The 16,910-nt window shown below is 44.5% G+C and overlaps 1 protein-coding gene across 4 annotated transcripts in view; it reads right to left on the bottom strand.

Annotated features, from left to right (window-relative positions):
• The window catches only part of AMPD2 (adenosine monophosphate deaminase 2), a 58,583-nt gene extending 47,503 nt beyond the window's left edge, over positions 1-11,080 (bottom strand). For 2 of the 4 annotated variants that reach the window (XM_060231599.1, XM_060231601.1), the window contains exon 1: positions 8,665-8,801. In XM_060231599.1, coding sequence (XP_060087582.1) covers positions 8,665-8,743 — 79 coding nt within the window. In that variant the 5' untranslated portion in view covers positions 8,744-8,801. Of the gene's footprint in view, positions 1-8,643; positions 8,802-11,060 lie in introns of those variants that run through there. The other 2 variants (XM_060231600.1, XM_060231604.1) reach the window with 2 other exon arrangements.
• Positions 11,081-16,910: the final 5,830 nt, after the last annotated feature.

Raw genomic sequence — 16,910 nt, 5'->3', positions numbered from 1 at the left:
GGCCTCCAGTTCTCCTCTCGGTTCTGGCAAGCCCTCCATTCCAGCCTGGGGACTCGAGTGCACCTCTCCTCAGCCTACCACCCACAGACAGATGGTCAGACAGAGCGCACCAATGCCACGCTAGAGCAATATCTCCGCTGTTACACCTGCTACCAGCAGGACGACTGGACCACTCTGTTGCCTCTAGCGGAATTTGCATACAACAACGCGGTCCATTCCTCCACCCAGATGACCCCATTTGCTGCAACCTACGGGTACCACCCGCGGTTCTTCCCGGCGATCCTGCCACCCACGAATGTCCCCGCCGTTGAGGCCTACCTGCAAGAACTTCGCGCCAGCCAAGACTTGCTCCGAGAGCAGCTACAGCGGGCCAAGGAAGCCTATAAACTGGCTGCAGACCGGAAGAGGCAGGAAGGCCCCCCAATCCAGTCGGGGGACCAGGTGTGGCTCTCGACTCGCTACCTGCGCTGGCCTGGTCGGTCTCACAAGCTGGATGTGCGGTTCATTGGACCCTACCCCGTCATAGAACAAATAAACCCCGTCGCCTTCAGGCTCCAGTTGCCACCCCACCTCCGCATTCACCCCGTGTTCCATCACTCCCTCCTTGTTCCAGCTGCACCCCCTGACCCAGCTCGGCCTCCTTGCCCACCACCGCCACCACCGGTGTTGGTGGATGATGAAGAAGAATAGGAGGTGCGCCAGGTCCTGGACTCCCGGTACCATCGTGGAGGCCTCCAGTACCTTGTGGACTGGGAGGGATACGGCCCAGAAGACCGGTCTTGGGAGCCCCTGGACAATATTCATGCCCCAGACTTAGTGCAATGGTTCCACAACGACCACCCCGACCTCCCAGGCCCCTCAACGGAGGGGGGCCCTGGGGGGGGGGGATGGTGTCATGGGTGCTGGGGACCCTGCAGAGGAAGTTGAGCCTGCAGAAGAAACTGTGCCCCTGCCACCTGCACCAGTGCCCCTGCCTCCTGCTGGAGAAGATCCCAGCCCCCCTGCCTCGCCCTCTCGGGTGGCACGTGTGAGTGACTGCCTCCGTCAGGACCTCAGGGATCGGAGGAGGGCGGCACACTCACAAGCAAGACGCTCCCTGAGCCCTGAGTTTTGAGAGGATTCTGGCCCTTCTAAGAGCAAGGATGCTTGAGTTGCAACAGGATCCTGGCTGCCTCTCTGAGCCAGCAATCAGCCCAAATGGGCAACAGCCAGCAGAGGGCTATATAGCTGTAGGCTTTGGGAGGAGGCTTTGTGGAAGCAACTAGTCATCTCCCTGACGTTCTAGCATCCACTCCGGCTTGACTTTGGTTTCTGGACTCCCTGACTTTGGCTTGTGACTTCTGGACTCCCTGACCTCGGCTTCTGGACCTCGGACCTGCGATACTTGTACAGTGATTTGGATTTGGCGCCTCGGACCCTCCTGCTTACTGGCTACAGACCTCGGACTGCCCCTGGACTTTGCCTGACCCTGACCCGGCCCCAGCCGTGATACAGTATACCTCAAGGCTCTTAAATAAATCAATAAGTGTCAGCTGGATCCCAACAAAAGTGGGAAGTACAATATCCTTCAAGACCTCAAGTCTTCCCAACCAGCGTTATCTCCATCTTCCCAAGATTCATTTTCACCATAGCCATTTAATCACAGCACTAAGGCACTGGTTCAGGATCTCTAGAGCAATGGTCCCCAACCTATTTGGCCCCAGGGCCAGCAGAGTGAGGGCACCAAATTCAGCCTCGCTCCCCCGCAGCACCACAAAGCCTCACCCCCTCCCGCATGCCTCCTCCTCCCTCCATTTTTACTATATTAAGACTGGGGAAGGGGCCATGAAGCGTCCTCCAGACTCTGTAAAGGACGACCCCCCCCCCAAATCACCTGATTGGCAGGGAAACCATGGCAGCAGTGGCCAGCAGCAACCAGCGGCCGCTGAAAAAGCCACGCTGCCCTTGCTTCCTTCCCACTTCCTTCCTGCGCAGGGGAAAGAAGTGGGAAGGAAGCAAGAACAACGCGGCTTTTTCAGCAGGCCACTGCTGCTGTGGTTTCACGTGGTTTTCCCACAGCTTAGGTGATCAGCAGGGAGGGGGGCGTCGGCCTTTACAGAGCCCAAAAGGTGCTTCACGGCCCCTTTCTCAGCCTTAATATTGTAAAAACGGAGGGAGGAGGTGCTGCAGGCAGGGGGCAGAAAGGCTGTGCAGCGCTGCGGGGGGGCCACCAAGGCTGGGAGGCCCAGTTAAGGACAGGCTGCGACTCGGTACCGGTCCACAGCCCGGGGGTTGAGGACCCCTGCTCTAGAGTACCACCAGGCAACATGCAAAGAGAACTTTAGATGCGGGTGTCATCAGAATAATACCCACATCTACGATTCTCTGTGCAAGCCTATTCAAAAAGCACAAATGATTTCCCCTAAGGGCTTTATTCAGATATTTATGGAGAATAACATTGAGCTTTGTGGCACTCCAAATTACAAATCCCACACTGAAGACAACTTGTCTCCAACAGCAGCCCTCTAAGACCTGTTCATAAGGAATGTATTAAATCAATCCAAAGCAAATCCCTTAATCCTTACTTGTACCTCCAAACATCTCCTCAAGATGACTAGTCCATAGTGTCAAAGGATGCTGGTACATTCAGTAAGAGCAATAGACTAAGCATACACTAGTTTTTGTAATTTTTCCCCAAGCAATTATCTTTCTCTTTAAATAGTGAGTATGAATATATGCATTTTTTTTCTTTTACAAACATGCAGTGATGATTCACTGATGTAATGTCTGCCCACCATGCAAAGAAGATCTACCAAAAAAGAGAAAGGGATTCTAGTACAAGGATCTGTGGACAGACACCACTGCAGGGATGGAATAGTGCCTGAGCTAATTACACCTGTTACTGCTGTAATTGTGTATGTGCATATATATGGCACTACCACATCATCACTTCCAAAATACCAATGTCTCCCTATCTGTTCATCTTTGGCATATGTTTCTTGAGATAGGGGCACAAGGCCATTACTTCACACCTGGTTCCACTATCTTCTGTGCCTACAAACATAACCAACCCTGATCATGATGAAGGCCACATGAGTCTGTACTACAACTCACTACATTTAACAATAAACATTTGTGTCAGGGAATGCTTTGTCATTAAGAAGAGAAACTGAATTCAGCAAAAATGTATTATTTTTAGACAGTCTGTTATATTGCTAGCAGGATCCTGTAACAGATAAAAATCTATATCGTACCACCAAAATGAATTATGCAAAGAGGTAGGTTTACCTAAATGAATAGAACTGGCAATGTTCAGTCTGTTGATCAATGTGGGATGATAAAGTTGTTCCACCTCTTATTGAGAATGCTAGGAGGGGGGGGTGGGAAAGTTGCTGCTCAACCCCAGGAGAATTCTTCTTTCAAGCAGCTGTTTAATACCTGGCTCATACCAATTGCTGTGATGTGCCCTGGAGGATTGTTTTCCCAGTCTCCCATAGTGCAAGTATTCATTTAAATATAATTCAACATCAAAACTGCAAATTAAAGAGAAAACAAACCAACTGAACTAATAGTAGCAGACCTACAACAGAAGATATCCTATGAGGCAATGAGCAACTATATTATAAAAGGCAGAAAGAAAAATATAAAAACTCAAAAAGTTTAAATATTAATATTGCTACACAAACCAAAGACCCTGAGCTAAACACTATTCAGAGAAGAAATCAATACCTGAATGGCCTAGGGGTTGTCCTGAACCTGCTCATCTTCCAACATTATATATGCCGTCAATGCCCTTCAGTTCTCTACATGGGACAAACAGGACAAAACCTATGCCAAAGGATAAATGGACCCAAATCTGACATCAGGAATTACAAAACTGAGAACCTGTAGGAGAACACTTCAACCTTCCAAGACATTCCATGGGTGAACTCAAAGTAGCAAAGGAATTTCAAGAACAGAATGGAAAGGGAAATTGCTTAATTACAAGTTATTATGAAATCTGGATCAAATACTTCCCTGGGACTGAACAGGGATATTGGTTTCTTATCTCATCACATATGATAAATGGATTCTCACCAAGTAGAGCTATACACTGTATCCCAATATTTCTCTTTTAGAATAGTAGAATAATGTCTGTGGTATTAAACAATATAACAGAGCAGAAATCTCTCTGACAGAACTACTCTTAGAAAAGGATGTTGTTAGTTTAACCAATACTTGAGAGGTATACATCCACTGTATCCTAATGTATTTTTATATTAGTATTTGAACAAGGTAGACTCCAGCTTCATTCTATAGGAAAATGTGGTTATTTTAACCCATGCTTTACAGGAGACCAATGGAATATTTCAACAGACTCTAATTTATTACTCTTCACAATTAAGAGGCCTAATGACACTATCCATTTCCAATTCTGACATTTATTGCCTTTGCTATTTTTTCCACCCAGTCAACCCAAACCAATGATTACCAGATCCCACCTTGTCATTCTTTTAATCTGCTTAAAACATTTTCACTTTTTTGCATTTTTTTTTATTTTACTGCATTTATATTCCACCCTCCCCCTAATTCACTGGCCCACTCTCTCTATATGTAGAACTGCTAATTCCATCCCAAACTATTGTCTGATGAAGAGTGCTTTTAGCACACAAATGCTTACATTCTCAATAAAACTTTTTTGGTCTTAAAGGTGCTACTAGACTCCAATTTTGTTCTACTGCTTCAGACCAATATGGCTGCCCACCTGGATCTATTTTTAAATACAGATTTTCTCCACTGACTAAAATTCCTTGACTGCTGCACCACCATCCAAGTCCTAGCAATAATCTCTTGTTTAGATCACCAAAAAATTCATCAGTCCCTGCTCCTGCCCCTCATATGCCTAATCACCACCCCTTTCAATGGTATTTCTATTGATCCAAGTGTTAGGTTCACACCTAACTTCGTGCCCCAACTGTGTTTATCTTTCCCAGCACCCAGATTCCCACAAGCTGTGCTTCAGGCCTTTTCCCTCACAGCAAGAGACTGTCATCAGGATATGCCTGTAGAGAAGCACCCCCAGCTGCTTCCTCCAGCCACTATGTTGTCGAAATATCTGCATCTGAGAAACACTGTTGTATAGGTCACACAGTATGATCATCTTGTTTCTTACAGATTTTCTCCCATAAGAACCATCCAGTAAGTATTACCATAACGTTAAGACAGTTTCCCAAGTCAAAATCATTTTAATTTTTAAATGAGATTCTCAAAAGACATTGCAGCTATCCCCCTCTCCAAAACACAACACAAATGGCTTGCTTACAACTGCTAAACATATCCCCAGCATTTTTTCAAACCAAAAATCTAATGGCTAAGAGATCTCTCTAGTTATATAGACCAATACAAAATGTTTAGAAAACAAGTAATTTCAATGTTTTGTTTTATTATGATTTTTCCCAGATTGAAAAAAAAAACAATTCTTATCCTCCTGCTTTACTTATTTTAAAAATAATAATAAATCTTCTGATCTTGTATTTGCTCAGTGCTCCAGTATCTAATAGTCCTAGGGGGACAAAGGTGGGACATTTAACAAAGGAAAAGATAGCTGACTTGGTGGTTACAGTGGAAGACTCAAAAGATTTGGGTGAAATCCTTTACCCAGCTGTGTGTGATCCTGAGCAAATCAAAGGTAGGACAACTGCCTGAAGTGCTCCAGACTGTACCAACTCCACTAAAATGAATGTGATTTACTTACAAGGAAGAGCAGACAAAGTTCTTGATTACTGGGACAATAGCAACTTCAGGTTCTGATTTGAAGATTATATAATCAAAGGGCTGCATCTATTGTGAACAAAAAACCCCTACAAATTCAATTCTAAACTGAACAAGAAAACCCAAAGTGTGAAATCAGAGTGCAGATAAATGAATATTTTGGCTCAGTGTGTATGTTTCCAAACAGTGGAATTTGTAACAAATATTTATTTTATTTATAGCCTGCCCTTTCATAAAATGGGCTCTGAACGGGTAACATCAATAATACAAAGTATAAAAATACAAAATACTGAGCAAACTAAACAAATGGGTAAATATATTGCAGGGTCATGTCATAATAAACAGAGGAAGAAAACCAAAGCTGCTAAGACCACTAAAAACCAAGCATTTTATATTATTCATCCTTTCCATTACAGACTATGCTAATCCTTGTGAAATTTCAAAACTAGTTATCAGGAAGTCAAGATGTGGCTCTCTTTTCAAGTTTGTTGCTTGCCCAGCAATCCCACATAAAAGATACTCAGCTCTGGCACCTCCTCTGTCTCACAGGGGAATAAATCTGAATTCTAGCAGTCTGTCACTAAGCAGAAAGAAAAGTGAGGGAAGAAACTTGAAGCCTGCCTGGCATTTTGTTTCAAAATTTGCCAGGACCCCTAAACATCTACTGTGACATCCTAGCTGACCTGGCATAACTCTCATTTAAATATTCACTGGTTTTACTTCGCACCACACTGTGATATTAACTAATTGCATACTCTCAATGTCTATAAGCAAGTTTTGCAGAACAGAGATACAGATATGTTACTTTCTTCAGAGTACTGATTCACAAAGTCCAGGCTCAAGACATGAAGAATTATTCTCTACACTTTGAAACAAAGAAACCATCCTTATTACCTCACACTTGAAAGACCACTGGCAAAATCTGATTTGAATTCAACAGCAGAGTGGAAACACAGTGACAATTTTATAAACTCTCTTTCTCATTGAGGCTCAAGATGGGGGTTTTCATTATTGCACAGAATGACATGGTAGAATTTTGGGCTGTAACACCTTGGCCAAGAGATTGGGAGGGGCTTATCTTTTTCAAGTGCTTCCTTATGTAGAAGCTCCCTCTCACATGCAGTAAACCACCACAACAGCAAGTGAAATGCACTAAACCCTTCTCCCTAATCTGTTTATTTAATATTGTGAATGCTTAAGAACCAAGAGACTCTGGACAGAAAAATCTGATAGTCTGATTCCATCCTGTTTGACAAAGTGTGGATACAAAAGCTCACATCCTGAATAAAATTGTGTTGGGTCTTAAAGGTGCTACTGGACTGAAATCCCATTCAATGCACTTATGTCCAAACTAAAGAAAAAGCCCCAAGTGACCACTTATGCACCTCAGGCAATCTATAGACTTTGCAAGGGGGGGGGGGAGAAACAATGTGCAGAAATCAACACACTTTAAATCAGGCCACTCCAACTATGCACAGGACATTTATCATTAGCATGATACCCAGTCTCAAATATACACACATCCCAATTCCCTTAACAAGTTATCACCCAGGCTACATAAAATGTAGGCAGGTACATTATGTGCATTCATAAAGTACACGTTTTAGATACCACCAAATGAAGAACAGGAGCTTGCAAGGATGCATGACAAAAAGCCAGATGGAGCAGCAGTCTGCTTCAGGAAGAGCAAACACCATGCACCTACCATGCTATTGCACTTCTCACATAACTGCACGCTGCAGATATACCCCAAAACGAATAAGATTATTAAGCACATAAAGCCTTCCATACTTTCTACAAAAGTCTAATTTCAGAAGACAAAATGTTAGAAAGCTAAGACCAGCAGACTTGGACATCCATCTTCTGGCTCTGCTATTTAACTCCCTTACACAACTCATACAGAATGAAAAAGATACTGGTAAAGGCAGCTAAACAAAAAAGCAAACCAATTAAGCAGGAAAGTACAGGCTGTACTTTATTTCTTAGAAAAGCAGTGTTAGGCACGACTTGATGCACAGACGCTACCTGTGAGCGTTCCTTGGGACAGAAATGTACTTTACGCATACTCAGCAGCAACATCACTTTAATGTTTCAAAGATGAAGCCTGGGATCCCAAAGAGATTTCTGGACAGATCTCTGGCTAGCTCAGACTTACATCAAGCTTCAAGTTTAAAAAAAAAATTAGGAAAGGCAATTTGTTTTTGTTTTTTCCAGTAAAGGTTCTGTTGCACAGGAAATGCATGGCTGTTGCTAAACTGCCATACAGGACCTAAGCTTCTTCCCCCCTACCAGTGCATTTGGTTGGGGGGGGGGGGTGGAGCCACATATCTTGCCACCAGCTAGCATGACAGGTGTGGGAAGAGACGTGATTAGTCAAACCTCTAGATGCTAGTCAATCCCCCCAATGGCTTATGTGCTGCTCAAAAAACCGCCCCCAGAGAGTGCTAACTGAATCACCTGCATTAACAGTGCCTTTAAATTCAGCATCCGAAAAACCTTTTTGCTGAAGCCTAAAAGTCCCTGGCACTCTGCATCATCAAGGCAAGGCAATGCCTCCCTAGAATTCAAAACCCAGGCGTTTGCCTGCCTCCCTATGTTCCTGCTCTGTCTTGTCAAAGCAGGCTTCCAAACCTACAGCTAGGCTGGCAGACAAACGCTGAGGTTTTCTTGTTGATATATCTCAAAACAAACCAACCCGGGATGCCGCTCCTGAAGTGTTCCTACAATATAACGAGAGCAAACATCTGCTAAAAGCCTAGGAACCACCACCGGAGAACAGCACAATTAATAGAGAGGGAGAGATTGAGATTCCACGGGGCTCGGTAATTTCCGTACCGAAACACTACTCCAGCTTCCCTCCCGGTGGGAAGCCGCATCCAAGAGGGGGGGGGGGTGGCGGGAAGGACTGCCTACCATATCACTATCCACGCTCACCTCCGGTGGTGGGGGCCTGAAGACTGGCCCGCTTCCTCAGTGGGGAACCGCTCTTGGGGGGCACGATGCCAGACGACATTTTGTTCCTTCTTGATGTGTCGCCGAAGTCTTCACGGCTGCGATCCGGCTCAAAAAAAAAAAAAGAAGGCGGAGACAGAGGTGGGCCGCGCCCCTTGCTACTGATTGATGGAGAGCGCTGTACTCCCGCCCGAGAGTTCCCCGCAGACGATCGCAAGTGGATATTAAACCAGAGCCGCACTTTTGCTACCCCCGCCTGCCCACCTACCCGCGGTATTATTGCCGGAAACAGCCGGACTGCATTCTGTGCACGGTTCCAGGTTGCGTGGGTCAGCTAGCAGCTCGTGGCGATCTGCATTGTAAGCCCTATTTTTCAACATTCGGTTCGACCCCTCTAGTATGGGGCTTCGCTCACGCAAGATCACACGCCTTCTACTGTAAAAATAAATATGCTCCCACCTACGCCTTGGAAAAATGGAAAATTCCAAGTTGCTGCCTATCCGTTAGCTACCTTGACTACTATTAAAAGGAATTAAATATGCGTTCAAACAGATCGTGACTATGGGCCCCTCCCCAAAAGGCAAGAATCCTGAGCGCATCTGCACCGCTTTCGACAAGCATCCCAAAATAACTGTGGCGCTCTTTCAACTGTCAGTGACTTTCCCCATCAGGATCTCAGAAGAGACTGCATTGCTTTTTATTCCATTAAACCGTATATACCCAACATGACTAAGTCTTGGGGAGGGGGGCACCCACTCTTTGTATGCACGGAAAACAGTCAGCTTGAAACAAGAACGCTTCTCCGTCGATCAGGCTCTAATGATTCGGAAAGGGGAGCCTCAGCCAGCCCTCCCCCTCCGTTCATCGCTACCGGAAGGTTCCTGTCTCAAAAGCAGAATGAACTACGCCTCTCTGTGTTGCTAGGGCTATTTGTGGCCAGCTAACCGACCTACTCTCCCCTCCAAACGCTTTTGGGCTGTCTGACACAATACACCAGGTTGTGAAACAATTGGCTCCTCCCTCGTAGGCCGGGCTGCTCAGCAGCTTCTTCCGAGATGCCGAGCAGCCGCGGCCTAGCAGCAAGGGAGGCGGAGCCTGTCATCAGGGCGTGGGCAGCCGCTGCGCTGCGCTCCGAACGAGTTTCTGGCAAGTTGTGTGTGGCGCAAATTCAGCCTTTTCCTTTGTTGGGAGAATCTTTGCACAACAACGGCAGTTACGCAAATGTTTGTCCTGGAGATTCGTGAACCCAGAGTTTTAATAGGGGACGGAGGGTGGAATTGGTCTTCAGAAGAAGCCAAAATTTTTGGAGGAAAAGCTAACCGGGCCCTTCAATACGAGAGGCCCGTGGAGAAGGGAGATGATGAGAGCATTCACACTACACTAAATAATGCGTTTTGCAACTGGATTTTTACCATATAAGAATACCAAAAATCCAGTTGCAAAACGCATTATTTAGCGTAGTGTGAACGCACCCATGCTCTACTTGAGAAATGGCGCCGGCGGATGACTGAAAGGGCTGCTTGTAGTAACTTGCAAGACAGCTCCTGGTTAATTATTGCTTTCTGCAAGTAACAGCAAACGGCCCAGGCATCGGTCATTTCCTAGCGTCAGCTGTACCAACTGAGCTTACTCGTGCTGCAAGACTGCGTCCTCTAGCTCCATCTCTCCGCCTTGCTTCAAACAAAACGCGGGGTTGCTGTGCAAAGAGTTGGAGGGTATCGACCCAGGGCAGAGAAAGGGAAGTGGAGTAGGAAGGCCAGTGTGTCTGTGGAGGCGGGTCTTGTTGCGTTTGGAGGCCAGTGCAGAGACAGAAGAGGCAAGACAGGCAGAGCAGAGGAAGTAGCCGGGAGCTTCAAAAACGGGAAGAGAGGAGAACGCAGCAGCCTTGGCGCTTGATAGGACCACCGGGGGGGGGGGGGGAGGGAATAGTGGGGCCGGAAACGGTGCATAAAGTAAATTGGTGGGGCTGGGACCCAGGTGCCTCGCCGTAGCTACGGACCCGAAGCAAGTCCTTGGCACACTGCAGCCGCTACTACACATCTTTTCCTGTCTTTACTACACACAGAGCCTCTTAACAAGTGAGCTGCGATGGTGACTCTCTCACAAGTGGGTGCTGTGCGCCACTGCCAGTGAGTCTTCAGGAGGATTCTTTCACTTTACAACCTGTGGGGCATGCTCGCCACAAAGGGCTCTTTGCAATCAACCGCCCCCCCCCCCGGTTTCTACTCATAAAAGTTTGCAGGGGTGTATTCTGCCTCTAAGAGGAGAAACTAGCTAAATCAAGAGGCAGTGAGAAATGCTGTGGATCGGAAAAAGCGACAAGCCGCGAAAAAGACAGGAGCATTTCTTTGTTTAAAACAGTGTACGTTGATCCCTACCTGATGCCATGCCGATGCTGGAAGGGGTTCCCGTTAAAGGTGCTGTATTCCAGCTGTGCTTATCTGTGTGAGGAAGCGCGACATTAGTCTCTCCAGATCTGCAGTACCCGGGAAGGGGGGGGGGGGCGTACCACCACTTCGTGTTCGAACAACCCAGCCCAGATCCACGTCTCGGGTTCTAGAGTTTGGACCGGAATCCCAGGCCCCTTCTCACAACAGGGCAGTTGCAAAGCTGTCCTCTTAGACGGAAAAAAAAAACCTGTTACTGGTGTCAATCCTTTCCTGGATGCTATCCACCACCCCCGCTTGCTAACCGCAACTCACAAGTTGGGCGTCAAAAGCACCCCTGCTGTGAGCAATAGTGAACAGCAGTTTCAGTTTACAGAAAGAACTTCATCCTACTCAGAAAATAGCGCCACCGTGCTGCAGTGTGAGCCAAGTGGTTCCATGCGCCTGCTCACCTATGTAGAGGCATCTGCCTCTACATAGGTGAACAGCCTCTCTCTAACATTATCTGTGAAGTGTACCTGCACACGAAAAGCTCATACCTTGAATAAACTTGTGTTGGTTTTAAAGGTGGTCATTGGACTCAAAATCTGTTCTATTGCCACTGTGTTATCAACTAGGAATTTAGCAATAGAAACTGGGACATCTCTCCAGATTGGCAATATTTCTCCTACAACAAACTCACAAGTCAGGTGCTATTTTAAAAAATTATTCTAACTCAATTGAACAGGAATACTATCAAATATTAGAATCCTCATGGTAAAATCATGGAGTATAATAGTGAAAAATTCAGGCTGCATGTTTATAATTACAGAAGTAGGTCCAATGAACTGATAGTCGTCATGTGATGGATTGCATGAGCCAAATGCAGAAGTCATATTTTGATACTGAAATGTCATAAATGAACCCCTACTTTTATTAAAAAATGATTTGCATTGTTCACAAAATGCAAGTATTTTCCTTCTCTTGTAACGATAGCCTTAATGCCCTGTTTGCATCTTCTTTTTACATCTTGTTAATTCTTGACCTCTAGTCTTACTTATGCATTCATAAAAGAATAGGAGTTGCTCTATAATACTGCCAGTAGATATGCTTACAACCACAGGGCAAATAACATCTTGGTAATATCAAAAGGTTGTGTCAAATTTGTTCTTTGAAGATTAAATTGCTTTCAAGTAAAGATGCAGAACAAGCTCCAGTTGGCATTACTTGCTAGATTGCATTTAAATCTTAAGAGGGGTATGTGTATTAGCAGGTTATTTTTCTCTTGCACCAAATGTCTTTTGACTTCCTTCTTATTCCCACTACTGATACAAGAACTTTGTCTTGAAGTTTATAATAACACAGATTTCTCAGGGGTATCTTTTCTACCCTCTTTGACCTGGGCATAAACTAAAGGGGCTAAGGGGTTTCCAGCCCTTTTGCAATTATTTTAGTGGGGTCTGTGGGGGGATAACTCCCCCCCCTACCTTATTGCTCCATAGATTTTGATACCATGACACTTTGACTGTTTACCAAGTTGAGGAGGCCAGTCTGATCTCCAGCTCCTCATTGCTTTGTTGATTGACTTTTTCCAAGCCCATCCATATTATCAGCCCAGAAAAGATCTTTCTAGCTGCCAGCCTTCTTCTCTTCCCCAATGCACTTGGTTTGGTCAGATACCTCTGCCTGTTCATTAGTCCTTTGCCTGCCCCATAAAGTCCCAGCTGCCTCTGAGTCTGCTGCATGTATTGGCTAGTGGAAATTTCCAGCCAAGCGGAAAGTGCCTTGCTAATTCCTTTAAACTAGGGGTGTCAAACTCATTTGTTATGAGGGCTGGATCTGACATAAATGAGACCTTGTTGGGCCGGGCCATGTGGAGCCGGGCCATGTTTGAACCTATTTAAGATTAGGTAGAACAGGTTTGAACTTTATAAAAAACACAAACACAAAGGTTTTTTTTTTAAAAAAGGGAGGCACCTCAGCCAATGGAGAAAATAGAGGTTTTGCTCTGTAGCTCCTATGCAATTGAGCAAGCCTTGCAAAGCAAGCTGTTATGCAGAAGGAAGCAAGAGACAAGGAGAAGAAAGCAGATGACAGCCAGTTGCTTGGGGGCCTGATTTGGCTCCCAGGCCACATGTTTAACACCCCTGCTTTAAACCTTCCCATCTCTCTCGGGAATGTCTAGAACCAAATACATTCTGGCTACCTAGCCTCAAGCAGAGCAGCGCACTTTCTTGAACCCCAGCAGGAGAATGAACAGGTGAGGGTGGGAATCCAGCTCAAATGGCTGCCCAGGTACCATATAGAGAAGGACCAGATTTTGCCCAAACAAAAATGTTGAGGCCTAGCTGGTCTTGTTAATTAGTGATGATTGAGAAAGCAAAATGAAAGCAATGAATAAATTCTTGAAAAGTCCTTTTTGGAATTAGGGGGGCAGGTGTGTCAAGAGCGTAGGTTCCTGCTCAGAACAAGTTGAGGCCCCTTTTGTCACAGATTGGAGAAGAAATGGAGAAGTGCAGGGAATAGTAATTATTTTACAGCAGTATGTGTAGCATAGTCAGGAGGTCCTAAGACTGTCTGACAGTGAAAAGTTCTAGCTCTTTTAGCATTATGCACCACTAGGTGCTGAACTAGACTTGTTTTTTAAGGCAAGAGATGTTTCAGAGGTGGTTTCCCATTGCCTGCCTCTGTGTCACACCCCTGATATTCTTGGAGGTCTACCATCCAAATACTTGCCAGGGCATACCCTGCTTAGCTTCCAAGATCTGATGAGATCAGGCTAGCCTGGGCTATCCAGGTCAGGGCAGAGGTGCAGAGATTTCACTGGCCCAGGAGAGTTTGGTAAATAAAAAGAATAATAAATACATTGTCCACTACTGATGTCAATATGCCATTCACATTATATGAGTTTGTAAAATGCCATCAAGCTTCAGGGAACTCATGATGACCTCAGTTTTCAAGGCAAGTGAGAAATGAAAGTTGTTTTCCATTGCCTTCTTCTGCAGTCTTCCTTAGTACTGACCTTTCTTAGCTTCTGAGATCTGACAAGATTGAGCTAAGAAACTGGCTTTGTCTAGCGGTTTCTTAGCCTTTCAAATTTTACTTCATGTTTTTGGGCCTAATTAAGTTACTTAAGGCTTCTCTTGGGGAAATTAATGTCACAATAGTTTTCAGTTTTCAGAGAAATAAGGGATGAGATGGAGTCAGGCACAGGTGCAAGTTAGATCATGGGCCTAAGAGCTTCAAGACCAGAGACCCAGAAGTAATTTTGCACTCACATTCCCTCTGCAAAGAACCCTGGGTGTGGGTAAGTTGGTTGATTGTGTGTACATGTCGGCTGCTGAACAGGATCAGACCTTTCAGCTGAGGTCTAGCTTACTCATTACCTTGGCTCATTACCTTGGGTAGTGAGGATTTGCTTGTCAGTGTTGTGTGTTTTGCTCTTGACCTTCTTGCAACCACTTCTTGGGGGACAAGGGGGCTTTGACAGGCTGTATTATGCCACCTTCCCTCTCATTCACTCTGTATCTCTGCTGATACCCCTTCTCTGGGAAAATCTCTGGGAAAAGCCCATCTCTGGGAAAAGCCCATCATTGTGAGATATTTGTCCTTCTGTGTCCACCAATTTTACAGAGTGAAAAAGACTGCTGCAGTGAGATGCTTCCCTGTTATTAAAAATAATGAAATAAATGATGTATGAATTATTTGCACAGCATCCTGTAGGAACAAAGCTGATGTTGCTTATAATGACCAGTGAGGGGGATTAAAATTAGAGGAGCCGTCAAAGTGTCTTTACATTTCCCCTGTAATTTGATCACTGCTTTTGATTAAGAATTTTTCTCACGTAATCCTTTAAATTTAAATCCTTTAAACCATAACTCAGAATGCTGTGGCCAGACTGCTGGTTGGGGCCAGCTATTGGGAACATATGTCCCCAATACTGCAGTAATGACACTGGCTACTGATCCACCACACCCAAAGTTAGTTCAAATCTTATATGGCTTGGAACCAGGTTATCTGAGGGTTGGTCTTCTCTCATCAATTCCTGCCTGGAAATTAAGATCATGGGGAGATGCCCTCCGGACTGTCCTACCAATTAAAGATGCCTGTTTGGTGGATATGCAGGAGAGGGACTTTTTGTGGAAGTTCTACCATTATGGAACAACCTCCCAAGGGAGAGGCACCTGGCCTTCTCACTTTTAGTCTTCAGGAGACAGTTGAAGACAGTTTTATTTAGGACTGCTTGCGACTGATTTAGCTTTCATCAGTGCAGTCCTAATTGGAGTTTTTAATCTGTGATTGTTATGGCTTTTATAATTGTTATTTTTATTGTGTTTTATAATGTTTTATTTATATTGGAAGCCAGCTTGTGTTCCTCAAATGAGAAATATGGCTAACAAGGGCTTGAAATAAATAAATTAATTAATATTCATTCTACCAAAGCTTTTGCAGTTCTCTGTTCTTGTAATTATGGTAACTAACATTCACTTAACTTCACTTATTTCAAGAACCCCATTTTTTAAATTTTTCAAAAATATTAAAGGCTGATTTTTAGATGATGTAACTAAACTCCCACTGCCCCTATTTCTAACAAAAAGATGCTTTAGCCACAATAAGTACTGGACTAATGCACCAAGCAGTACCAGTTGCATAAGCGGACAAAACTATCTTTGGCCCTATGGCTACCCCTTTTCTTCTGGAAAATTATGAAAACTAGTTCTGAAAAATCTTTAATGCAGAAGAACTGTTTTTATCGCTGCTCATTTTTTAATGACTTGGTCTTCATGCTCGTTGCTGTTGCTATTTATTTTCTCCATGGCTTAATCATTCTCAATGTTTTTATTGTTTCTTGGTGTTGATTATGACTGTAAGCCCCCTTGAATTGTTTGAAGGTAGAAAAGTAGGCTATAATTACCAAAATAAATAAGCACATGGGTGTTCGACTTGAAATCTTGCATATTTGTAGTTTTCAATGTGATTTAAATAAAATTTACTTATAAGTTCTGAATTATGTCTGAAGTGTACCTATATTAAGTGAAATATTCTTCTGCACAAAATGGCATGGGTATTATCAATTATAACCCAGTATATCAATAAATAATAATCCTGGGTTTTGTACAATAGGTTTTAGGGTTTCTTGACAGCAAAGTAAAGACTTTTCATCTTTTGTTCATTTATTTTTCATAAAAAAAATGTATTCAGACCCATTTAAATTTCAGTACCGTGGGCAGGGTTCCCTTGGTTTTATTAAGGTTAGCCACTAGACGGGGCTAGAAGGCATTGTCTTGGAGGATCTGTCAATGGATGGTTAAGAAATGAATAATAGGAATCTTGGAAGCTAAGCAGGGCCAACTCTGGTTAGTATTTGGATGGAAGATCACCAGGGAATTCCAGAGTCACTATGCAGAGGAAGGCAGTGTCAGAACGTCTCCTGTCTTGAAAACCCTATGGGGTTGGCCATAAGTCAGCTGCAACTTGACAGCACTTTACACACACACATTTACTACTAATGATCCTAGGTATTTCAAGAGTATACAGACTGCCTTGCTGATAGGGACATCTCCTTTCTATTGGACCCTGTGCTTGGACTTTTAAAAGAAGTTTGACGCAGAAGTTTTCCCATTCCCCCCCCCCCCCGCCCCCATACCTAGAAATGCTTCTTGTGCTCAGATTCTGTGTTTCTTGGTATTATCAGAGATTGAAGAGCAGCTGTAATTTAAAGGCTGCATCGAGCAGTGTCCTGTTCTAGACCTATAAAACTCAAAACTGAAATCCATTCTGGATTCTCAGGGAAAATGTCATTAAGAACAGAGAAATCAAGTTGGATTAGGCCAGTGACCCATCCAGTCCAACACTCTGTGT

The sequence above is a fragment of the Heteronotia binoei genome, chromosome 2 (genome assembly GCF_032191835.1).
Source record: "Heteronotia binoei isolate CCM8104 ecotype False Entrance Well chromosome 2, APGP_CSIRO_Hbin_v1, whole genome shotgun sequence".
NCBI lineage: Eukaryota > Metazoa > Chordata > Lepidosauria > Squamata > Gekkonidae > Heteronotia > Heteronotia binoei.
Note: the sequence above shows the minus strand (reverse complement) of the source record. Positions and strands in the feature narration are given on the sequence as shown.